The sequence below is a fragment of the Dermacentor albipictus genome, chromosome 6 (assembly GCF_038994185.2).
Source record: "Dermacentor albipictus isolate Rhodes 1998 colony chromosome 6, USDA_Dalb.pri_finalv2, whole genome shotgun sequence".
NCBI lineage: Eukaryota > Metazoa > Arthropoda > Arachnida > Ixodida > Ixodidae > Dermacentor > Dermacentor albipictus.
The window spans coordinates 46,744,087-46,770,356 of NC_091826.1; the positions used below are offsets into that span (position 1 = coordinate 46,744,087).

At 45.8% G+C, this 26,270-nt stretch overlaps 1 protein-coding gene and 1 long non-coding RNA gene across 3 annotated transcripts in view; one reads left to right on the plus strand and one right to left on the minus strand.

Annotated features, from left to right (window-relative positions):
- LOC139061050 (uncharacterized) overlaps positions 1–26,270 on the plus strand; it is a 34,793-nt gene that overhangs the window by 919 nt on the left and 7,604 nt on the right. The window contains exon 2 of the mRNA XM_070540488.1: positions 9,954–10,311. Within this exon, the coding sequence (XP_070396589.1) occupies positions 9,954–10,311 (358 nt within the window). The remainder of the gene's footprint in view (positions 1–9,953; positions 10,312–26,270) is intronic.
- Positions 15,821–26,197, minus strand: LOC139061030 (uncharacterized). 2 transcript variants are annotated; one of them, XR_011515148.1, is made up of 3 exons: positions 25,789–26,197; positions 24,565–24,670; positions 15,821–18,464 (listed from the first exon to the last, which is right to left on the minus strand). It is a non-coding gene; the product is annotated as an uncharacterized lncRNA (long non-coding RNA). The 2 variants fall into 2 exon arrangements; XR_011515149.1 differs by lacking the exon at positions 15,821–18,464 and adding an exon at positions 22,140–22,477.

The following is a 26,270-nucleotide window of genomic DNA, read 5'->3' on the forward strand; positions in this document are numbered from 1 at the left end:
CACAGCGAGATTTTACGCTGTCTTCGAAATCACGAGCGTGCCGTCTGCCATCCTCATAGGCTGTTCTTATGGCCTAGAAACAGAAGTTCCCGGCTGTCCCAGTGTGCGTATATACACGCACACTGTGAGGAACCACTGTAGCAGGAACCATTTACAGGTGATTCCTGGTGCAATTCCCTTTACGTAGCTCAAGCGCTTCCCCTAGCAGCCAAGATGTAGAAACGTCGCTAGCTGTGCTGTGTTTGTAGATAAGGTACATTGTTTCATACTTTTTTAATATATAGGGTTTTACGTGCCGAAACCACTTTCTGATTATGAGGAACGCCGTAGTGGGGGACTCCGGAAATTTTGACCACCTAGGGTTCTTTAACGTGCACCTAAATCTAAGTACACGGGTGTTTTCGCATTCGATCCTGCGACCTCATGCTCAGCAGCCTAACACCCTAGCCACTGAGCAACCACGGCGGGTTTGTTTTATACTTCTCTAAGCTGCTACGACTACCGCAAATTTTGAGCGAAAAGGTGTGTTTTCCACATCATTTCACTACATTATTGGGGCTGCTTTAGAATATCCAAAATAGCCACGCGGATGGTCGCATGTGCATTCCGAGATGGCCGTGACCAAAAAGGAAAAGTGGCGTAATATATAGTAGATTGGTGCTGCGGCCAGGCGACACATTGCATTACCGTTACTGGAGTTATGGCGAATTAGGAAGTCACGCTTCATTTCGACGAGGTCTGGTGGAAGAAGGTCGGGTGCGAGGAAGTTCTTTTGTGCACGAGGAATGCTCGAAGATGTCTGGTAGATATTTTTTTTCTTGTAGAAATGTCACAGTCGAGTAAACTTTGTCTGCTTGCCTCTATATGTTCATCTTTCTTTCGTGCCAGGAACTTATTCTACGAATTTTTTCTTGTAATACTTATCAACTTAATCTGCATTAGTGTTCCTCTTTTGGTCCATCTATACATCTTCGAGCGTTCACTTTAACTGACAGCACCTTGTGCCACTTCATATTCGATATGTCATGGTCCCTGGCCTGTCATTCAACCGTTGCTTGCACCTAATCGGTGTAAGTTCTGGTATATATATATAAAAAAACATGCTCCTTTTCCCGACGTACTGCTCTGTGGCTTGCCTATACCCAGCTACGGCCGCTGGATACATATTTAAAAAAATGTGCGGCCTGCCGCGTGCAACGAAAACGCTGTTATCCGCTGCAACGCCACAAGCCGGAGTCTGCTGTCTGAGATCAGCATAGAAAATGCGTCACGCACGCACGTGGAACGTCGTCGCCGACGCGTCCCATCCCCGCCAGTTAGCGCCGTTCGGCCCAGCCAAGCGGCCGAGAGTGCAACTACGGCAGGCCGCAGCTTTCTTTTTTCGTGATCCAGCGTTGCTTATACTACACTCAGCATTTTGTCACGTTGTGGTGTGCGACTTGTCTACCGGACCTTGCTTAATAATGCGAGAGCGGTAATCAGCACCGTTGCCAGATGGGAAGAGAACTTGGCACCCAGAGGCGCCACGTCCCAGAGCTTACATGTACTCGTCAACCCAAACCATCATTCGATACATTGACCCCGGTGCTCCCCTTCAACCCAGGCTGACTGGGCGGGGGCACTTGGTTTAGGCCGACGTTCCTTCCCGGACAAGGGGGCTGTTGTGGTGCAGCACAACTGAGGAACTGCACTCCACACACAAACAGCCAAGTCGGTTTTACAGGGCACAAACCTGGTCTCCCCCCGCATTGCCAAAGGCACGATCTGTCCATGCAGAGGGCAAACTGGAAGCTCATTACGTCCGGTTTCCTCGACGCTAGGCGAGCTACGTTAATGTACCGCCTGGCGCGAGGATGCCTTCCGTTGAGTTACCGGCGCATCACAGCCATCCCGGCTCGTGGAGTGTGCCCCTTTTGTGGCGGTCGTGAGGACTCGGCTCATATCTTTACGCAGTGTTTGCTTATGGCAGCTCTTCTCCAAAGGACTGCTAGTCTCTTTAGGCTCCCAGGCGTTCCTTATGAGACAGTTCCATTTTTGGACCCTTTGCCTAATCAGGCGATCAACCAGTTCGTGCTTGTTCTCGCCGAGTGCTCATACCAAGTTCGGTTGGCACGCTGTGATTCACTTTTCGGGGATCGGGTGCCGGGCCTTCACGAAAGCCTCGCGAAAACACGGAACGAGGTCTGGTTCCATCTCACCCGGGAGCTGCACCGCTTGAGCAAGAAGTTTCTCGAAGTGGGGGCTCGTCCTGCCGTGATTTTTGATGATTTAAGCGGAAGGCTATCCATTAAGTTATGATGCATGCTCCTAAGGTTGCTCGATTCGACCGTGTGTGCCACTCGATCTACGGGTTTTTTTTTTTTATGGCTCAGTGGAACCCAGAGGCGGAAACGGTGGTGGCGCACCCTCGTGTGGTCGCACTGCCCCGCGCATGGCTTTGGTTGTATCCGCGGTTGTATGCCTTGACCTCTTGTGCGTCAAGGCAGTCCGAGCCTTAATAAGCAAGTAGGTAATAAGCATGATTAATAAGCGAGAGCGCATTGGCCAAACGAATTTCAAACCACGCATACGCAACCAGACAAGCCCTCCATGTGGCGCAGAGAAATTACGCAACTAATTGACTTTCTCAGGATAAAACATGTAGAAAAAGTATAACTTACACTCCACCTACAGACGCGATAGAGAGGGATTGTAATTCGAATATACGTGAAAACACAATTATGTTACGCGGAAACTCAAACACAAACCCCTCTTAACGCGGAGCGTTTTCCAGCTGCTGTTTGAGGTCTTTCTTATAGTCGCGGACAAGTTTTCTTGGCTATGAACCGAAGGCTACGGAAACTAAGCGCAAGAAGTAATCCCGCAGTTTTGCTGGCGTTTTCTTACTTGGCAAATTGAAAACAATATTATTTTTGTTTTGTACAGTACCTAGTTTTAAACGATGCGTAACCTTAACCAGTCAGCTATTGGTATTTTATTGTATCTTTATATTGCTCTTTCGACCTTTGTCTCACCCGAAGCCATTGCACGTTTTGCACATTCACCAAACGCGAAATGGCACATGTGTCTTCTGGTGAGTGTTTGTCGCCTGCTGTACCGTCAATCAACTCCCCAGAGAGGCCGTTCACCAATTTCGCCAACAAAAGACCACTGGATCACACCAATAAAAGCTGTGGCAGTGCGCGACCGCGCGAGTTGGGGCCCAGCTTTTCCTCCGGCTGTCGTGACGTCACGTCACGTGGTTGCGCTTAAAGTCAATGGTGGCTGCACGGCCGCGCCCAAGGGCTGAACTGAGTGATTGCAATATGCAACGCATAAAAACAATGGCTGTGGCTTAGCTTACGTTACGTCCAGGATGCGAAGCATACTAGCCTTTATTTTAACGCGACAGCGTTAAGGAGCTCGTGTCGCAGAAAAGCCGGTGTCGTCGGTGTCGGTGTCTGCGGCGTTGCACTTCATGAATAAATCGTTGTCGCGCCGAACGCTGCGTTGCTCGATGCTCACCGCGTCCGATGCGGGGGGCGACGCCGCGAGCGACGGCGCGAGTTAGAGCCCCGTTTCTCCTCTGTCGTGACGTCACGGTGTCACGTGGTATTGAAGGCGACACTGCCGCGCCTGAGGAGCTGGGTTGAGCTCTCGAGCGACGGCGCGAGTTGGAGCCCCGTTTCTCCTCTGTCGTGACGTCACGGTGTCACGTGGTATTGAAGGCGACACCGCCGCGCCTGAGGAGCTGGGTTGAGCTCTAGTAATATGCTTCGCATAAAATAAAGTGTTTGCAGCATCTGCGCGGAAACGAAGCGAGCCCATCTGGAAATCGCAAACTTCGAAATCTAGGTACAAACGAGTGAGCGAGCGAGCTGACTGCTGCGCCGGCGCTTTACCAACGCCTGCGTCGGCTGCGGGTCCAAGCCCTAACCGACGCCATACGTCTGCATGGGAGCTCGGACGCAGGCTGCGATGTTCACTGTTCACAACTTGGTACATATCGCATGTGAATAAACATTGATTCACGCTGAGTTAACTGCATCTTCCCTCACTAAAGTGGTTGTGCGAGGTTGGCAAAACCGAAACGGGTGCCGAGTGCGCCCGGACTACGCTGCATACAAATGCTCTCGTGCAGAAGCTCCGCCCCCGGAACTTTCGTTTCATAGCCAAGAAAATTTGTCCGAGAGCATAGCAGGAGTGACGCAGCCCTTTGGTTCCTTGCACATCATCAACAAAAGAACCATAAAGCTCGCCTTCGTGCACAGCGCTCACCGTCAGCTTTTTCCGGTGCATATTACGGTTACATAAGCTGCAGTTTCCGGGAAGCGTGAGAATCTTTAGGGCTCTTTGAACGCTATCGTGTTGCAGTCGTAAAGGCGATGCATCCTCCAAATTATTCCACTCAGCTTTCGTGACGTCACTCTCAGCCGGGTGCACGACGACCATTCATTAGTCCACTCACGTCTATTGTTACTTAAGGGTCCATTGCTTGTCTCTCAAGGGTTCCGCGCCGGAACCGTTACTTTTTTATGACGCGCCGGAATATGGGCCGTCTCTGAAGCATCGCTTACCCCACTCAGTCTTTCGATCCCTCGCTGCCCGTGCTTGGAGCGCTTAGCCTTGGTCTTTTTGCCAGCCGTGGTAGCGGCGGTGGTGCCGACGGTGGTCGTTGTGGGACGGTCCTTTGTTTTGGCAGGAGCCCCACCCGGCGACGTCAACTTTTGTCGCGCAGCCAAGGACGGCTTGCTCAGGGACTTACCGAGCGAAGGCCGAGAACGCGCCGCCGCCCGTGTCTTTTTCCCGGACTCTTTCGAGCGCTTCTTGTTGGACTTGCGGAGATCGTCCGACATGGCGTCTTCTTGGTTCTCGCGCTTCTTCTTCTTCTTCCTCTACCCTTGCTTGCTTGCTGGTGATGCCATGCCGCTTGTCCACCACGAGAAAGTGGCCGTGGTTTGATTTTGGTTTGAAAGAGCCTGTTTTGATTGCGCACTCACAAATTCTCTTTGAATCAACATTCAGATCAATGCTCAATAAAATCTTCGAACCCCAATGGCTGTCTTCCGCGAGGTAACCCAGATGAGCTAATTTGGCACGTCCATTTTAATGCCCTTTGGCTTGAATGGCCATCGAAAAATGAGGGCGCAATTGTCGTACATAGTCTCAAATCCACAGCCAACAACATAGCCCAAATGATACGTCGCGTGACGTATCGAAAAGCGGGATTGCGAGAAGACGATACCCTAAGGCTCGTATAGTCTAGTTGAAGTTGCCTTACCTCGTTTTCGTTCATTGAAGTGTGCGTGCAGCTTGGGGGAATCGTTCGAGTGCTTTTCTACCTCCAGACGTCCAGTGATGAATGTGTTAGCTTCCCGTCTTTGGCTCTCACAGAAAAAGAACTAAGTTTCTTGGAGGAGGCATCACATGACTCGTAACTATGTTACATGAATTCGCACTTCATTTTCTTGTAAGGGCATGCGTGGTCTACACTGCTTCCCATGTATAAAATCGACGCAGTGGCACAATAAATTTAGTTGAAAGTTTTCGCTTGGTGTGTCGTCTTCTCTCCCGTCCGTGTCGTTTCTTTTTATGTGTCGCGAAATATCATTTAAGTAATGGATTACCGGCTTGCCCGGAATGCTGCTCTCTCTATATTTATTTATTTATTTTCTGATCGCGAAATGGCCGCGCCTCTTCTCTTCGACCCGATGCACATATATTTTCAGGCATTCTCTTGTGCTGTCTTCAACTGTTCCCGATATGCTAGACTCGCTGAGCCTCGGCAGCAAAAACGCTCCCATTAAGAATAGGAGTCACTCACCCGATCGAACGAGACCATGGCTGTCGCCTGCGAACGGCGACTTCTCGCCTTCCATCCAACGTCGCGTGAGACGATGATCTCGTTATTTTTCGGATGGTCTTTTTATTCGGTTACCCCTAAAGTCCCGGTAGGGGCAGGTAGGGGGGAAATGATAACGAAACTAAGATACACTATAACCTATTGATAATAACTTTATTAAATATTTGTATATTGACACGTGCACTTGTCTACCTTTTCCGGGTGACCACTTGTCACCACCTAACAAACATTATCGCAGAGCGCAGGACACACCTGCATCTATCGGAAGTTTCTCGAATGTTATCGATGGTTCCACCCGCTGTCTGTCACAGAAACTTGTGTAATCTGATTGCATGTATGCGCGACGCGAATAGTGTGGAACTGTGTGGAAGACACACAGGTACCAACGGTTACTCTGGAACATTCGACGACTGACGGATAAAAGCAGACGCGCTTGACCCGCTGATCAGATTTTCTGCGATCGCTGACCGACTGCGTTGTCGCCGCTAATCGTGGTGTTTTGAGCGTAGCCTATGTTTTAGGGCACAGGCTCGCCCAATGGAAGACTAGTTTTGCCATTCACTGTTTTGCTGCTTTTTTCACCGGCACTACCACATGGCAATATATATACATATAATAGTGTTACGTAATGCGTGAACGATGCCTATACCAAGGGGAAAGCTTAATGATACGGTCGAGATTTCAGCCGGCGGAGCCTTTCACTGGCGTTCTCCTCAATTGAGGTAATAGGTTGGGGAGAAACAGCAAAAGGTTGAGAGAACGAGGTGACGACGCAATATTACCGTAAGTGCTTGTGTTGGATATGCAACGTGCACGAAAAACAAGAAAAATGCAAACAAATAATGCATTACTAAGCAGTATATTATTACATGCCTTTATTCGAACAAGTCTAATAATTACAACCTTAAAGGAAGAAGTAGACCAAGTGTAAACGTCATAGAAGGTGGCATAGTTATTTAACGTAAGCAATAATTTCTTCCTGATGCATGACACCCGCTGTCTTCAGATTATTGGAGAGTACGGGCATAAAAAGTGTCCAGCAACACGAATGTACATCAAATGTTAAAGTTTATAGCCTCATATTGACGTTCGTAGGCGTACTTACGAGCAGAATCTAAAATGATAGCGAAGGTTAACATCTTCCCTTTTGTCTCTCTCTCTCATTTTTTTGTCTGCTAATAATGAACGACTAGACTGTAAACAGTGTCCGCCTCCCCCCTAAAAAAGTGAGAACAAAAGATTTCGGTCAGGTGCTGAAGTGCCTAAGTATTTCTGATGCACTGTAGGCTTCCTTTCACGTGTAAAGTGAAATTGAAGTTACCGGCTCGCGGTACGGGTGCGGAATCCGAGAAGTCAAATTTCGCCGTCCGTTTTCTTCGTCAATAATCAAGGACCCTCGAGTAAACAAATGTTTCCCGAAAAATTGAGAACAAAAAAAAATCAACTGCGTTTAGTTATCCCTATGTGGATGAATGCGAAAGGATTGCGAACCGTACGTGTTGCTTAGACTTGCCGCAGCGCGATGCCGATGGTTCGACTTGCAAACAAGGTCGTGGCTTCGAGTTCTCTAATTATTTTGCCTTAATCAACAGAAAAGTTCGTGGTTTCGGGTGCCTTAATTAACAATGTATTAATTAAGTGTGACTTAAAAACCTTCGCCTTAACTAATGCCAAATTGGCGGGTTCGACTCGCACCGAAGGTCGACGGTTCGTAGCCTTTTTGTACCATCGCGTGGTCACACCGAAAATGCCGGATTTTGCGCTTTTCGAGTCAATTGATGCTTTCGCATTAAAACGGCAGGCAGCCGAAGGTGCAAAACTATTCACGGAGCAGAGACGGCAGCGAGCGACCGACGGCCTCGTTTCCATTGCACTTTTCTCTTTACATCGACGGGTAGCAAGTACAGTTGAAACTCGATTTAACGAAGTAATGACCACGCTGGAGTTATTTCGTTAAATGGGGAAGTTCGTAAAATCGAGGAAGCAATTTTTCGCTCCTTCTAAATCTAAAATTGTAACGTAGAGACGCGAAGAATGTTACTGCTGCATTGTATTTGTCGCAAATTACCTTATACCCAGGTGGCGTAGAGTCCACACTTCCGTGCATGGGTGTGGCATGCAGCCTCGTCAAAATAAAGCTAGGGATGTGACCATGGCACCTAGATGTTTTAAGGGGATAGCTTTAGAGCGCACGCTTCAAGAAAAACCCGTCTGTATCAAAATTAGAATAAAAATCACCGCTTTTTAACTCATTTATTTCAAGAAAAATATCATTAAATCGAGTTCGACCAAGTTTGTTTCGTTAATTCGGGTTGATGATATTACGGAACTCTGGGAGTACCTGCCGGTGAATGAAAATTTCTTTATTAGACGGAGAACTTCGTAAAATAGGATTTTCTTAGACCGAGTTTTAACTGCAGTAGGATAAGTGAGCTACAGACGAGGTTTCTGCAGAGAAAAATGCAATGTCATCTTTCGGCTGCTTTGTTTTCGAGGAGCTGACGAAGTGACCAGAACAAAAGGTAAACTGGTGGTTGCTGTCCTGGCGCAAAATTTTCCTTTGTCATGTTAAATTAACGACTACGGCTTCGAATGCATAACTGTCTGAATCCATAGAGTTCAGCGGCTGGCACAATGTAATTTGCACCATCCTTCACGAGTTCATTAATGCGTTGATCTCATAGGTTGCAAATCGCGGGTCTCTCTCCGGCGCTTTCTTTTTGATGTGTTTTCTTTTACTTCTAAATGAGAATGGAATAAATATAGATGAAAAAAATCTAAAGATAGGAGCATAATCCGCAGGGCAACTACGATCTGGACATGTGTCGCGAAGAGCCGACCGTCGTCACTATGTTTATTAGTAAACTGTGCACAAACAGAAGGTGGCACTCCTGTCGTTCTTGTCTTGCCGTCACGTTCGCCGTGAGTGCACCAACGGGTGCGAACTGCGTGAGTGTGTGGTGAATAGTTTAGTATAAATTTTTTTCCGTTTTCCTGGCCGTGCCAGAGTGACTGCTCTTCGATCGTGGCTCCTCCTCAAAGCCTTTCCATCCTGTAGGGTGCATACGGGGCCCTTTTCATATTTTTTTTTCACGCCACTTCATTCTTAGTCAATCGCACATCTCAGGTAAGTGCCACAATTCCTGAACCAATCATCATCACTTGCACCCCTATCGCGCCATTTGGAACTTGCAAGGGTGAAAAGAAGAAAACCAGGAAGTCGAGTCGTGGCGGACGCTAAATGGTCTGGTTCTAGCTCCGCACAACGCTTGAAAGGGGCCAGACGTGGCGAGACCAGCCCCACGAACGCGAGGGCATCTCCGAAAGTCGTCGAATCCTCGAACTCTATGAGAAGCGGCGGCAGGGACACTCCGAGAAGTCAACACTCGCCTACGTCATCCATCCTTTCGCCACCACCAGAACGAGGCGGCGAAGTGCGCGAAGCAGGCGAGGAAATCTCGCCAAAACGAACCGCTTCGCCAAACCGCGGAGCTTCGCCGGCAAACCTGCACGAGAAAACGGTTGCGAGCGACTCTCCCAGCTCGGCGAGACCGAACACGTCCGCTCGAGCTTCGCCAAGGCGAGGAGGCACGCCGACACGTAGGGCATCGCCCGTGAGGGCGGACCCGTCTCCAAAACCTGGTGCGTCCTCGCCGAAACATGGCGAAGCTGGTGTTCCAAAACCCGGTGATGCTTCGCCAGTGCTTCGGGGTTCGCCGATGCAATTGCACAATATACGGGTGCCAAAAACAGGAGGCCAGTCCCCTGCGCGAGGCCCGGCGAAACCGACGAAATCCGGAAGCGCTTCGCCGAAACGGCGAAGCTCGCCTAAGCAACAACCTATACTGATGCAAGCGGGCACGCCGAAGGGTCGCAGGTCACCATCTGGAAGAAGCACACCTATTCGCCGAGATTTTCTCGGGAACGCAGGTTTGAAATCTTCGGAACTATATGGCTAACATAAGTGTCATATACTCAGAATATTTTGAGTCCGTAAAGGTCATATAGTTTATTGCTGTCTCGACCTCATGTCCCACCCATGTTTTTACGCCAGAACACTTTGTAGGAACACGTCCCTTGGTCTGCAAGAACTTCGCCTCTTTGGTTACAGGTGCAGCGGCCACCCCGAAGCCGCACTCTGCGAAAGACGAAGTCGCAGCCAAGCCGGCCGACGATGCAGGTTCGACGAGAAGCCCTACCGAAACTCGACGTAGGCCCACGATATCTCTGAAGGACCCGCGGTTCCGGTACATTGCCCAAGCTCTGATGGCTGCGCGGGGAGGTCGTGGAGCGGGCGGTACCAGTGGCAGTTCGTCGCCAAACGGACGGACATCCCCCTCCGCCACCCCGTATTTCGCTTCGGATGACGACAACACCATCCTCGAGCTCGGCACATCTCAAGTTCCCCACTCCCCGGGGGGATTCGGAGGGAGGTCCTCAGGAACTGCCTCACCCGTGATCTCACAGAGGTAATGCTGGTATGATACATATTTACACACTGCATACTTTAAACATATAGCCTATACTTACGTATGCATGGTATGCTCTAGTTGACGTGGAGAAAAAAGGAAAACGGAGCTGGGCAGGGCATGTAGTGTGTAAGGTAGATAACCGGTGGACCATCAGAGTTACAGAATGGGTGCCGAGGGAAGGGAAGTGCAGTCCAGGACGTCAGCAAATTGGAGTCGGGGATGACACTAGGAAATTTGGAGGCGCACGTCGGAATCAGGTTGCGCAAGACTCGGATAATTCGAGATCGCTGGGAGAGGCGTTTGTCCTGCAATAGTCATGAAACTAGACTGAGGAAGAGGAAGAAGAAGAAGAAGATGATGATGATGATACTTTAAATGGACATATATACAAACACTAAATTGGTATAGAGCGTTGTAGCATGCTTCGATAAACACATTTTCGGTAATCTTCATGTAGCTAGTCTAATAATCAGAAGACCCCAGGAAGTCAGCTTTTTTCATAAATTATATGGACACCCCAGGCCAAATTTTGCCGTCGGCGTTGCCGTGCCGTTCCGCGTAGAGTCCAAGTGCGATGACGTCACGGATGCGCGCCTTATGCTGTACGTGCGAGGGAAATCATGCGAGGGTGGGCATCTCCTCCTACAGATTGAGTGTGATGGCAGGTTTCCCCCAGCTGTCGAGAACGCCGTGTCATGCTGATAATGCGGGAAGTACGGGGCTCTCAGCGTTAAAGGAAGGAAGTGCGGGCAAGACAGATGGGACAAGATAACCCCAAAGGGTGTAAATTTTTTAGGAGTATATGTACAAATGGAGTATGCACCTTTAAAAATGCTTGCACCTTTTCGGGCGGAATCAAACCTGCGTTCTGTTTCGTGCATTACATTGCTGCATGCAGCAATCCCAAGGCTGGGTGGAGCAAGGACTTGTGCGCCGTGCTTCAAATCATCGATAATTACATAATTTAGTCGTTCATTAGTATGTGTAGTTGCCGTACAAGCAGACCTTAGTGCAACTAAGTCCAGTAAATGTTAAATATTGATTGCATATTATTTGCATATACTAGACAAGTCGCTTTTCCGCGCATCTGCTTAGGGCATGTTTATTGTTTTACACACACACACACACAAACACACACACAGATATATATATATATATATATATATATATATATATATATATATATATATATATTTCCGGGCGCCTTACATAGCCTCCACGAAGGCAGTGTGCAAGAGGAGGAATACAGTGACATCAACGTGTAACAGGAGTTATTCAAGTGAGGAAAAAAGAAACCATCACGTACAAAAGCAGTATTTCCTAAAATATAAAAGCAAAATTGGCTGAGTTGGCGTCCCTTCACGGATCTGACTGTTACCTTGAAAAGGCATTATTTGCACAACGCAATTCTCGGCAACATGAAACTAAACACAGAAAAATAAGTATGCATGGAAAGATACTAGCAAATATTACACGAAGGTCATTGCACTACCGAGTAGGCGTACAAGCGCAAAAAAAAAAACTGCCAAGTCATATGCTCAATTACGGTGATGCACAAAAAAAAGAGAGGAAGGAGAACAAGAGAAAGACAGAAAGAAGCTAGGCAGACACCAAACACTCTTTGCCATCCACAGTAAGCGACCAGTTCACAGATAATAGATGATGTGTGAATCCACTTTGTCTAAAAACAATGATTAAACATAAGAAAAGTATACGTATCATACAATATCATATAATATAATATCGCATACGCAAGTATAAGTACCAATTGATAAGCCTATAAAAAGAACACAAGCACGAAACGCAAGAAAAAGCACGAAATGAGTAAACGGATGAGGCGGAAAAATGTTCAAGAGAGAGCACGAGGCAAATGTGAAAAATTGCCGGGGATATGTTCCGTGAAAAGAGCCCGCAACACGTGAAAAGAGAGGGAAAGCGCACGCTGAAATCTCGCGCGGTCTGCCTCCTACAGCCGCCTCCGTGAGCGCCAGGATGGATGGATGGATGGATGGATGGATGGATGTTATGAGTGTCCCCTTTGAAACGGGGTGGTCGGTTGCGCCACTAAGCGCTTTCTGCTATACTGCCTAATGTCCTGCCTAGGTTAAACAATAAAAAAAGATTTGAAAACCCTATGAACTCCCACAACCAAATTTTCTGATCACTTGTTGCGAACTGTGCTTTTGTACGTCTCCGTCTTTTGTGGTTTCCTTATTTTTATTCCACCAATCCTCCAATCGGCCTCTTACTGATCCCTATTGCGGACATGTCTACTTTTTCACTGCTCTCGCTGAACCTCTGCTCTCGCTTCAAGGAGGCCAGTGACGCCTAAGTCGACCGCTGGGTAGACGTCTTCACAATCTTATAAAACATGCTCCATAGTTTCCCTAGCTTTACCGCAGCAAGCACATGCTTCTTCATATTTCTGATATCTCGCTTTATAGGTGCGTGTTCTAAGACATCCCGATCTCGCTTCGAGAAGCAATGAGCTTCTGTTTGAGTTATCACACCTTGTTTCTTTCCTGATTTCGTTTTTTCCTCTTAAGTAGTTACTCATGGCAGGCTTCTTTTCCATTGCCGCCACGCATGAGATTATTTCGGCCTCTCTGACGTTCCTCTTGACGTTCTTTGTTGCTGTGTTGCCCACCCTACAGGCCGCATACTTGCTGGTAAGCTCCCTAGTTTTTTTTTCCTCCACTGTCAATCAATGTTTTTCCAGTACAGATACCTCAACACGTACTCTCCCAGCTCATCTACTTTCTTCAAAATTCCTCAATCGTTCTTCATACTCAATTTTACTTTGAGCTTCCCTAACTTCAAAACTAGTCCAGCCATATCACCCTGCACATTTTCATTTGTAGTCTTTCCATGAGCGCCCAATGCGGGATGGCCCACTGACCTTTGGTTCACATCGATTCCCGATTGTACCACTGATTTAAAGCAAAGAACCGCATTTCCAAAAGTAGGTCCTGGTAACATTACACCTTTCCACATAACTCCGAGCACCTCGTACCTATTTCATCCCCATAGCGCTCTGTGCTTCATTATGAATGCCACTTCTCTTCCGCTTCACTGTTATTGTTTTTTCCTGTGTTTCCATATATATCTATTGCCTTCGTTTATCCATATACCAAGGTATTTATATTCTGTTACCCGAGGCATTTCCTGGCCCTGTATCGCCACTGTCTGGTCACTGTTTTCATATAATACCATAACACCTGATTTTCTAACACTAAATTTCAAACCTAAATTTTTGCCTTCCTGCGCACAGATATTAGCCAGATGTATAAATCACTTTGCTTGTTAGCTAGCAACACAATATAGTCCGCATAAAATAAACCTGCAAGCTGCTGCTCTACACACTAAACAAAAATAACGCGAAACGGGAGTAAACCGCTCGTCCTGTATCGCATTCCCGTTTCTGGGTTTTTTTTACTACGTACCAGTCGAGGTAAAAATTTACTACCATGCTGACCAAGGTTTTTGTATGTAGAAACGAGAGTAATTTTTTAATCTGTGGGAAGGTTTTTAGGGACGATAGTGGGACTATATTTTTACTGCCATCACGAAGTTCTAGAGGCTATTCCTGAGAGTTATTTTTCAAGCCCATTCGCGAGTTTCTTGGTTCTGATGTGGGAGTATTTTTTTACCTCATTCATCCAGTTTTCTAGGCTATTCCTGGGAGTTATTTTTAGGCCTATTCTCGAGTTTGTTGGTACTGATGTCGGGGTATTTTCTTACCTCGTTATCAAGGTTTCGTAGCTCTACCTGAGAGTAATTTTTCAAGCCCATTCTGTGGTTTGTTGGAGCTGATCTCGGAGTATTTTTTTACCTCGTTCATCAGGTTTTCTCGGTTCTTTCCGAGAGTAATTTTTCAAGCCCGTTCTGGAGTTTCTTGGGCCTGATGTGGAAATATTTCGAAGACAATTGAAAGATTACAAAGACGATTTCATGGATCCCAAGCATGAGGGATTGTTTATTAGTTCTGACATGTTTCTCATAAAAAAGTCAGGCATGAGTTAATCATCACAAAACTATAGCCTTATAAGATACTGTGATAAGCATAATAAATATTTGTATTAACACACAGACTGGGGGCTGGTAACTGCCCATTAGATCTCTCATAGCAAAATAAAATACATCACAACACATTCAATGTGCAATCCCACTAAAGTACAGTGAAAACAAGCAACATACAATATAAAATCTAACTGATAAATAGACAGTCAGTACTAGAGACGTTCACATAAAACTCACTGAATATGCAGGTCATTCCTTCAAACAGGCAGTTGTCCAGAACATGGGTGTGCAGTGCATTCAATGGATTAGTATGAACATAACTATGCAACATAAAAATATTGCACTTAAGGCCAAATGGCATCTGCTGCTAATGGCCATTACTGCGCCAGACAAAATGAAACAACCATGTGGTAAATACAGCAAGCATTCGTACTATCACATTAGTGCCGGCCACTGCCCACCATATCTCTCACTGCAAAAAAAAAACAACTATCAACGCATTCACGATGTAGTGAAACTAAAGTACAGTGAAAACAAGCAACATACAATATAAAATCTAACTGATAAATATACAGTCAGTACTAGAGACGTTCACATAAAACTCACTGAATATGCAGGTCATTCCTTCAAACAGGCAGTTGTCCAGAACATGGGTGTGCAGTGCATTCAATGGATTAGTATGAACATAACTATGCAACATAAAAATATTGCACTTAAGGCCAAATGGCATCTGCTGCTAATGGCCATTACTGCGCCAGACAAAATGAAACAACCATGTGGTAAATACAGCAAGCATTCGTACTATCACATTAGTGCCGGCCACTGCCCACCATATCTCTCACTGCAAAAAAAACAACTATCAACGCATTCACGATGTAGTGAAACTAAAGCACAGTGAAAACAAAATGACACACAATACAAAATCTAACTCACAAATACACAGGCAGTACTAGAGATGTTGACATTAGACACACTGAATATGCAGATCATTCCTTCAAACAGGCAGTTGTCCAGAACATGGGTCTGCAGTGCATTCAATGGATGATTATGGACAAAACTATGCAACATAAAAATATTGCACATAAGGCCAAATGACATCTGCTGCTAACGGCCACTAGTGCCTCAGACGAAATGAAACAACCATGTGGTAAATACAGCAAGCATTCGTACTATCACATTAGTGCCGGCAACTGCCCACCACATCTGTCACGGCAAAATAAAAACTATTACAACACATTCAAGATGTAGTGAAGCTAAGTCAGTAGTAGAGATGTTCACATTAGACCCACTGAATATGCAGACAATTTCTTCAAACAGGCAGTTGTCCACAACATGTGCGTGCAGTGCATTCAATGGATCATGAACAATACTATGCAACATAAAAACATTGCACTTAAGGGCAGCTAGCATCTGCTGCTAATGACCATTAGTGCCCCAGCGAAATGAAACAATTGTGATAAATACAGCAAGCATTCATACTATCACATTAGTGTTGGCAACTGTCCACCATATCTTTCATTGCAAAAGAAAAACTATCACAACACATTCAAGATGTAGTGAAACTAAAGTACAGTGAAAATAAACAAGTGACACAATATACAAAACTCTTCAGTATTGCAACAAGCAAATGAGAGGGCACTAGAGATTACCATTAGACCCATCGATAGCATACTGACCTTCAAACAGCTAGTTGCCCAAGACATGGGTGCACAGTGCAATGAATGGATAGTTAGGAAGAAAACTGCAACAACCATGAACAACATGTTCTATAAACTTTCAAACTTTCTAAAAAATGACCTCACTCAGATAAGGAAAATGGTGATTGCTAATACACACGACAAAACATATATGTGAAAACAGCCATTAACTGATACTAAAGCCCCTCCATACACGTTTCCGCTGACCAGGTTAAGTACCGCCAACCTACCCTCTTCCTCCACGCTCCTCTGCCACTCACCCCCTTAGCTTCCGGTGTCAAGCGGAATTTCCGTAGCTGCAGCTTCCTGTTCCGAGTGGAAGTAACGCTATGTTTTTCTTAACGTTGTTTACTTTTGCGTCGATGGAGAGGCTTTAATTGCACCAGCTGCGGTTTAAACTGTGAATGCGATTCCATCCAAGTACCACCGCCTATTGCAATCAGCGATCTGATCGTGTTCGCTGTTTCGCGTCAACCTGCGACGGGTTGTGCCACGAGAGACAACGTACAGTGGAATGTAGTGCCTGGGCGCTTGGAGACCACTGCCGTTTTTCGTGCATTTAGAAAACAGCGACCACGAATTACTACTTCAGCGGAATACAACAGCTTGTCGCCTTTGCATTCTTCTCATGGCGACTCCCACAGCTCTGCTAAGCACGCGTGGGTGTCTCACCATCGGCAGTCAAAGCGGAAATTCCCGCAGAACAACTTCAGGAAGCGGTAACGCCGGAACCGGAAACTTTTAAACTGGAAATGCTGGAACCGGATTTGGTGTGAGGGGAAAAGGCGGCGCACAACAAAGGTTGTCGCTACTTAAGAAAGCGGCAGTGGCACGTGGATGGAGGGGCTCTAACTGATACCACTCCCCCTTGTGCTCAAAGAAAACATATGCAGCCCGTTTTCCACACAAGAGGAACACGTTGCACAACTGTATTGCAGTACTTATGGGTACAAGCCAGATTTCAATTTCGTTGCCTAAAAATTGTAGTGCTTCTTAGATAGACTAAAAGGGAATTGAGCGTGTTGCCCTTGTCCGTTTCTAGGCATGCAGTTGTGATGGATGCCATATGCTTGTGTGACAAATTGAACATGGTGCTATAGGTACGACTACAAGGATGTATATTTGTAGCTGCCCTCAAACCCCTTCATGTTGCCAGTCAGCATCTATGGTGTATCTTTGTATTGCTCATCTAACACTGTTTACACACAGAAGGCATGTCTGAATACCAAACCACCTTATTCTCCAGTTACTTTAAAGTGAATGCGTTGTGACAAAGTGTAATGTGAGAAGTCCATGATAAAGAAAAAAAAATTGCTAATTCAACTCCCTCCTGAATTACCAATTTCTGGGCCATTAAGTTTTGCATAATACACTTGTGATTAACACAGAGCCACGTTGGCCTAATCCTATTGGCACAGGACATCCTTCAAGTTATCAGCTGGTACAGAATCATTGAGCATGCTGCTGGTGCTTTTGCCCCCGCTGAGAATACCTGTGGAATACTAACACACATTTTGTTGCTGAAGGTCCATTACAGAAATACTAAAGTGAAACAGTAAATCATTTTATACTGATAAAACAATCTTTCAGAACTGTATTCATGAACATCGTGGCAATAAGAGGATTATTAGAAGAGAAAATGAAGATTTAACTTTCATTTTTCAAGTTTTATGCAGTGCCCGCACATCAGTGTGGAGTCATACTTCAACTAAGTATATTCTTTGACACCTTTACAACGGAATTCATCAATATTGGCCAGTAGAACATTAGCTAGGCCCGAACAGACACCGTCAAATTCCATATCACAGCGAGCTGGTGCAGGAACTATAAGGTGGTGGTGGCGACACCAGTTTTCGTTTTTGCAAGTTATCTGGCTTATCAAGCCAATTCTCATGGTGGGAGTTGTTTTTTCGGTGTTGTAGAAGAATGATTTAATAAAGCTCAAATAAATTTTCTTTTTCGTGTCCCTTTAAAGCAAGCACTGTGCTACATGGCTTGGGCAACCTGCCAGCCACAGAACCCACGAGTGCTTTTGTTAGGCAAAATAATTTTGACAGAAACTTTCTTGAGGATATGCATCTGAAAATTTTTTTGCCTAGCAATAGTTCTTGTAAAAATTGACTAAATCCAATGCTTTCACCTGCGGCTTTGTGTAGCAAAAATCCAGAAAGCAGTGCTCAAGAAATGTCAAAATCCTGTGGGCCTTTTTCGAGTAGATAACGTGGGAAACCCAGAACAAAGCGAAAAGGCAGGCCAGTGACGCTGTCACAAACAATCGCTGTGCATCCATGTGTAGCGCCTCCCTTCAACCTCTTCTTTTGTAAAAGGAGCCTTAAGGAGGCCCCCCGCAAACTGAAAGCCCGAGTTGTTAGCATCCAGGCGCAGCCTCTTCAGCAGGTCCTTTTCACCATATACACCGTCGCCGATGTCTACCTGTGAAACAACAGAACAAGCACAGATTAATTTTCTACACTTTTGATCAAGGAAAGGTTAGGAAATAAGGTAAGGTTTGCAAAAACGGAAGTAGCTGCTTCTTGTTGATACGGTTTAAAGAACAAAGTACCCTTACGTATACCATACATGCGTTGTGCTGAGCTGTGTACTTTCACCTAAGACTAGAAAGTATTGGGAACTTCAATGCAAAAGAAAGACATTCATCTGCCTAGCTCTAAGCAAATGCGTTCCACCCCTTGGCACAGAATGAAATCTGGTGCTGTTCTAGCGATTAGCACACACTGAAAGCTTCAAGCCCGATTTAGTATTAGGCCAAGGGTCAAGATGTGCTCGATCATAGTCGGATACAACTGTAGAAAAACAGGGGCGTTTACTCCTCCGAGGCGGATGCACACGAGCATCCACTAATGGGTGCGCACTCTGGACTGACGTCATGCGCCGGACGGCCGGTGGCCCGCCGTCGAAGATGGCCGCCCGGGCTTCGAACTGGGCCAAGTCGAGTCAGCTGTGCGTGTCAATGCCTCGTCACAGTGAATTCCCAAACTGTTTGTCAATGTCTATCATGCCGGAAATATTACTGCGAGCTTACAATGCGGCATCTGTGCCGCGTGCGTTTATTCTAAGCCGTGATCCGGCGAAGAAACATTGCAGCGAGCATCGCTGATGCTGCGTTACGCTTTGCCTGAAAACAGGATGGCTCGGCGACTGCTGCAAACACACATCCTGCCTGTTTGTTTCATGTCTTTTTTATTTCGCTCCTGAGTGAAGTTAGGACAAGAAAAGTTTGTCAAAGTCTGGTGCCTGCTGTCAGCGGCGGGTGAGTTCGTGTACCGTGTCGCTGCATTTTTCGTCGGACGGGGTAAAGTGATGGAGCAAAACCATTCTGAGGAGAAATTACAAAAGCGTGCGCGCATGAAACAAACCTACGAGCGTCTCAACAGAAAATATTTGACAAAGAAGCCTCCAATGCAAAGATTTGTCGCCGTCAACTTAGCGTGAGTGATAGTTGTCAACAGTGAGATAGCCGAGCATCTAACGGCGGTGTTAGAGCGTTGTGTATAGCACCGTCGATTGATTTCTTTCCACCAGTGCTCACCGCGCACGCAAGCTGTAGAATGCGTGCTGTGGCACAGTCACGCATAAGTTGTGTTGCCAGCGTTCCTGCTTCCATGCGTGTTTGCACTTACTCATATTTGTCCTTTCATTTTATATTAGTATTTGTTTTTGATAGTTTTCTTTCAGCAAAGTCCTTACACATTTTCATTAGCCAATCTCATTCAAAGCACTAACTCCTGTACACTGCAGGACTGGCCTCTTCCATCTCATTAAAACCTTTCTCACTGGTCTACCTCGTCTTCTCAATCTGCCTACTCGCTGCGTTTTCTGTCCTTGTTTCTTGTGTTGTTGCTGCAATGTGATTAACCAACTTGCTCAAAACAAATTTTGATCGCCTATCAAAACAGAAAGGTTTAGATACATTTTTTAAAAGCGTCATGTGGGTTGCACAGTAACTTTGCCTCTTACCTCTGTTCATGTTTATGCGTCAGTGCATGTGGCAGCTAGCCAGAAGTGCACATGAAAGGCTGCATATTGTGAAACACCTTGCTATGCTGTTGCATTTTTCATGCATTCAGTCTTAGTAAACAAACGGTTTCGCTGCCTATCACATATGATGGCGAAAATTTTCAGCACGAATAACAATGTGCAGTGGGGTGTGATTTCTGTCTGACGCTTTCGCCGTTGCAAAGACATTTTTCAATGAATGGAGCCCAGCGAAGTAGTGCACTGAGAGCTTTTGCAACTTTCACCATTTATTACTTCACAAATGACATTGTCTGAACCTGGCCGTTGATCGACATGCCGATGGCTTGTAAATTAAATAATTGCCTCAATAAAACACATTCAACTTCACCCAGCAATTTTTAGCACAATGCTAGCAGAGCTATTCAGGGTGAATAATTGTGCTTACATTGGCTTACATGTGCTTACATTACTTGCCCGGTCAGATAAACAAATACAACAATGGCTGCGGTATGACTGTGATTTGACGTGCAGACTGCTAATGGTGCCTTTCAAGCGTGCCCTTGACTGCTGCTATTAATAGCTACCCGCCTGGGTATATTGGGCCTAACTAAGCTAATGATGTTTGATAATAGTTCTCTTATTCGCATTGCTTGCCTGGGCCAGGTAACCAAAATAAACAATGCCACCACATGAATGTGTGTTTGCATGCAAGCTGCCAACAGTGGCTGTAATTCTCACATTGATTGCTGCCATTTCACCAACAGTGGCGACGGCTTGACTGCGCTTTGATGTGCCGACTGCTAATGGTGCCTTTCAAGCGTGCCCTCGACTACTGCTATTAGTAGCTACCCGACTGAGTATATTGGGCCTAACTAAGCTAATGATGTTTGATAATTGTTCTCTTATTCGCATTACTTGCCTAGGCCAGGTAACAAACAATGCCACCACATGAATGTGTGTTTGCATGCAAGCTGCCAACAGTGGCTGTCATTCTCGCATTGATTGCTGCCGTTTCACCAACAGTGGTGACGGCTTGACTGGGCTTTGACGTGCAGACTGCTAAAGGTGCCTTTGAAGCGTGCCCTGATGACTGTTATTTCATCACAGGGCCCGTCATGCTCATAAGTGGCTGCCCAATAGAGTATTTTGGGCCTTCTGACATTGGCATTATTCATCTCAACGGGCTGGAAAAAACAGTAGGGGCAGCACAACTGCACACAAAGCACAATGTGCTTTGGCGTGCAGGCTGCTAAGAGTGGCTGTCAATTTCATTCACGTTGACTACTGCTTTTTCGTGTGAAGCTGGACAGTGGCTGCCCGAATGAGCATTTCGGGCCCCACATAGTTATTCAGAGTTAATAACTGCATTTGCATTCAGATTTTCCGGCATTTCGGCACGTTTCCATGCCAACGCTTATATTAAGCATGATCTGTGCAGGACGTTGCTTTTTCTGAATTGGGCTTCCATTAGAAGGAATATGTCATCAAATGAACCGCTTATTTATTTGAGAGGTCACGGGAGAATGCTTGGCTGCTGTGCTTGACACACATAATATATGGGGTTTTACGTGCCAAAACCACTTTCTGAGTGCTTGACACACAGTACACCGCTTCAGTGATGGGAGATCCATTGTTGCGCTTGCCGAGGTATGTGTGGCTGGCAGGAGATCTGGACCTCGCTTCACACAGAGTCAGAGACGAGGAGAGTTTTCTCTGCGAATAATTCTTTATACAATGTTTACATGTTGTCGTCGTTATCAGGACAGAGACCAACAGAGCAGCTGCAAGCTGCTTAAATAACACCCCTCCGTCCAAAGATCCCCCAGACAGTCCCCAAGGACGAAACAAGGTCGTGAGAGAAAGGGTCCGGGCAGCCTCCAGGGTCCTAACGCCGCTCTCAGTGGCCGGCGCTTCCTTGAACCGCGCTGCGGCGTCAGGATGATTTGGCGGTCGGTCAGAATGGTGCGCCGGGCAAGTTTTATGGCCCGCATAGGACAAAGGGCACCAACTGCAAGGCACCGAGTCGAAACAAAGCCCTCCTTTGGAAACTGTCCCAAACACAGCGGGAGTCGTTTGTGGTGTGGGCGCCGCCGGACAAAGGGGGGGGGGGTTGCATTGCTGCCGGGACGGGGAGGGGCCGAATAGCAGTCCGTGATCCGGTGGCTGCTTCCGTCGTGGACGCCGTGCACGTAGTCGTGTCCGAAGCAGGCAGGCACCATGCGGGGATGAATGCTGCCTCCACAGTCGACAAACCATAGCACTGGCCTTCCGTCAGGCAAATCCCAGGGCACAAACATAACACAATATACGCTTCGAGAACTCGTTAGTGAGATCTCGATCGTCGGTATCTCGTTGTGGTGAAAGAAATCGTGCACACGACCTCAGCGCACATGTGTCCTTCTTCGTGCTGCTTCTTCTTTTCTCCACATTTTGTGGGCGTTTTCGCGAGGGCGTCGATAGTTTGCCACCTGAAATATGCGAAGCTGTGACCTCCCTCCTCACCTTTAACACGGTGCTTTCGCTGACACTGAGCATCTTGGGTTTGTAATGGTTGCGATAAATGCATTGTTTTATATAAGTACTGGTTCAGTAGCAACTGATTCATTTGAAGCTCGGAACAGGAGTAGTAAATGGGCCGTGTACATGTAAACAAGCACAAATGCCATGCAGAGTTGCTCTTTCTACTTTTTCCACTTGCAATGAAGCTAAAGAGCAGACGACGGGCAGCGTTGTGGAAGGCATGGGGTTATTTTTCTGTCGCGATCTGGCATGTGCTGTAGCACATGAGAGCTCTACTAAACCAGTCATCAAAGTCTTTATTTATACTGAGAACTGCGCGTTTCCTAAGCACGATTTTTTGAGCGGGATTATTTTAGTCGCGGAGGCAATCGGACGTCGCGCTTCATTAATCTGGGCGGGGCCTCCCCTGTTCTAAATTTGTATCCGACTATAGTGACGCACAAGTGCTCGAGAACTATTGAACAAGACGCACTTGTTTTCGATTTACTGACTGCACTTGGGTGTAAAGCTTTTGTCTGAGAAATGAATAAACCACATACACAAGCAGCATTTTCTTAGCACAGTTTTTAATAAGTACTGATACCTTCAATTTAGAAAGCCCTGTATATTGGGCCTCATCAAACTAATTTCATAAAAGGTTTGGCAAGGTAGAAGCATAGAATTTTAGAGTCATAAGAAGACAGGTGAAATTAGTTATTTATTGCAATTATTACTCAAATTTAAAATTTAGGTCCCTCATCCCAATGAGAAATTGATGCAAGCAGTTTGTACATGCCACATAAGCATTTAGATATCAAAAATACGGATTAAAGAAAACCGTTTCTTGAAGGTTCATTATTGCAAGCAGTCATGGCCTCGAGGAGAAATAACTTCTTTTCCTGTCGGCAGAAATGAGGCTCGAGTATTTTATTGACACATATATATGCCCATGCATATATGTTATCTCTGCTGTAAAGCTTTTTTTCATGTGTATGCAAGGCGTGTGTGTAACATCTCATTGTGCACAAAATCAAATCCATAAGAACCCGACAAGAAGCTAAACAAACAAGAGAGCAATCCCAGTGACAAGCCATGTTAAACCAACGAGGTAGCCATCCCAGTAACAAACCGTATCAAAAATTTTACTGACATGAATTCTGACCTTTGAAACATAACATGTGTATATGAATACTATCTACATTAGAGCAATGGGCAACTTTAAGCAATGGCTACGCCAACATCAGAACGATGTGGATGAGAAAAGAGTGGCATCAAATGCTTGGAGTGGAGCATGCAGCAATGACTAAACACAATAGTGACTGGATAGTGTCTAGCATAATCGGCCAGGAAAGAAATTGGAAGCCATGCCTGTACCCGGATTCCCTGGAGATGCAATCAACAGGACACACGTTTATCTGAAACCAAGGAACCCATGCCCATCTTATGCTAAAACTTACATAATTAAATATGCACTTCCACTTTTTTTAGTCTTATTGTGAACAATTAAACCTTGCCGGACGTACAAGAAAGTTGTATCCATCCATCCATCCATCCATTGTGAACAAGGCTTCCATATGGAAGCCAAAATGTATTGCTTTTATTGTTGTATTTGGTTGGTCTATGTCTGTCTTTGTCATGTTTCATACCGACCACACAGGCTTCTCTGAAACTCTTGATGATACAACTTTTGTGCGAAAGCATTGCTTAAGGCACTTTTGCGTAAACCATGTCTTTAGGTGGTACAACGCATTTTTCTAGACACTCTAGAGCACCTTATTCAAGGCACGAAATCTGAATTCATGGTTCTTAAAAAGGCATTTTGGCTAGATTAATATAGTCTATATGGAGTATATAAGGCATAATTACTCAAGCGCCCAATTATATTTAACTCAGAGGAGGCTACTTTACGTATATTCATTAAACTGAGGGCACTCCACCAAAACATAAAATTCGTGATCAGCCACTAGAAATCCTGAAAATGGCAATACAGTAAAATGATTGCATATAACACAAATGTATCCTACAACTCGAAAGGCAGCGCCAGTTTTGTACGCACCTTTGAGAAAGCACACAGATCACGTGCTTTATTGTCGTGCTGTCCAGCTTCCAGCAGTGCAGCAGGTTCCTGCTCGATGTAGGGATGCCTCCAGAATCCGCATAGCCTTCAAAAGTAAGAAATGTTTAATTTATTGTGCTGTGAACCTGGGAATTTGTGATTTCCCAGTGTCATGTGGAATTGCAAAGTCTCACACAGCCAGCTGCATGAATTTGCGCCTGGTTGCACAAATGTCTCTGTTATATCTAAGGAGGTTACACTGATATTTTGTAACAAGTGAAGTTTCAGGAAGGAACGAAATCAGCAACAACAGGCTACCAGGACAATCAAAAACAAAACTCATATATGCAGTAAAACGTGGCGCATTGGATTAAACAAAAATATTGAGCACATGAAAAGCATTCTGAAAGCTAGATAGCGATTTTGTAGCGATGCCATTCCTTTTCGTTAGTGGTCTGACCGCCGCCCCGGCCCGTGCTACGTACTGGAACAGCCGGTCGTTTGCGGTGGGCGACAAGAGTGGTATAGAATCGAGGGGTAAGTATCGCTACAAAATCGCAGTCCTTACTTTATTACGCACTCCCGTATAACCTACGATTGCAAGAGCTGGCATCCCGTTCGTAAGAATTGGTTGGTCTATGTCTTTCTTAAAGGCCGGTGTCTGAAATGTCTCGATTAAAAATAAACTTCGTTACTGTAATATCGGCGTATGTCGGTTTTGCAACATAGAAGACAAATACGCGAAGACACTCAATAACATAAAAAATACACAGGTTCTCGCGACGTGGTCCTCCAAACCAAACTGTATACATACAAAAATCTTCATACAAGCTTCTATCCGCTTAAGCGTCAAACATAGGAATCGTGTGCCAACGCGCGAAGCCCATGATACATCGACGGATACATTACACATGTACTGTACTTGCGGGAATGCATATATAACGAATAACTTCTTGCCAGAAAACTACCGAACGAACCGCAACTTTCAGTGTTTTCATAATTGTGTGCCCATTCAGGCATAGCAATCAAGGCGGGTAGCATATATTTTACAGCAGAATGCAAGTACGCTGTAATATCAGAGGAAGCCTTCGTGAAATTGCTTGCTAAATGTGCACAGCAAGACGGCCAACCTACGATCAGAAAGCGCTTTGCTCTAGCTAGTACACAACGTTCATTACGTAAATCATAAGTTCAAGAATGCGCGCAAGGGCCAAACTTGCTTACCTTTCAAAAAGACTTGGCCAACGCTCCTTCGTCTCAAAGGTACCGAGGCACCGACGTCTTTCTGGCGCAAGCACTGTAGAACTTCCGATGAACTCCAGCTCCACAAAAGCACAACCTTCAACAGCCTTCCATACACTACGATTCGAAGCTCCAGTACCAGACTTTTCAAGCGTGGGCAGAACAAAGGCAGGTCGGACGGGCGCTGTAGTAGGACACTCACTGTCGACACTGGTAGATCGCACGAAACACACGGCGAACTAACGGCGTTACACGAGTCCGGAGGGTTTGCGATGGTTACTGCACACGACAAGGAGCACATTTTGTCTAGGCACTTCTAAAATATAACTCAAATACCGCCTTACTGCAGTGTGCATTTCTGACAGCCAACGTGGTATGTCGACCAAACAAATACTGCAGTGGCGCCACTCTGCGGTTTTTAGAAAAATGTGTCGTAAATGAGAAAATTACGTGTTTTTTTCCTA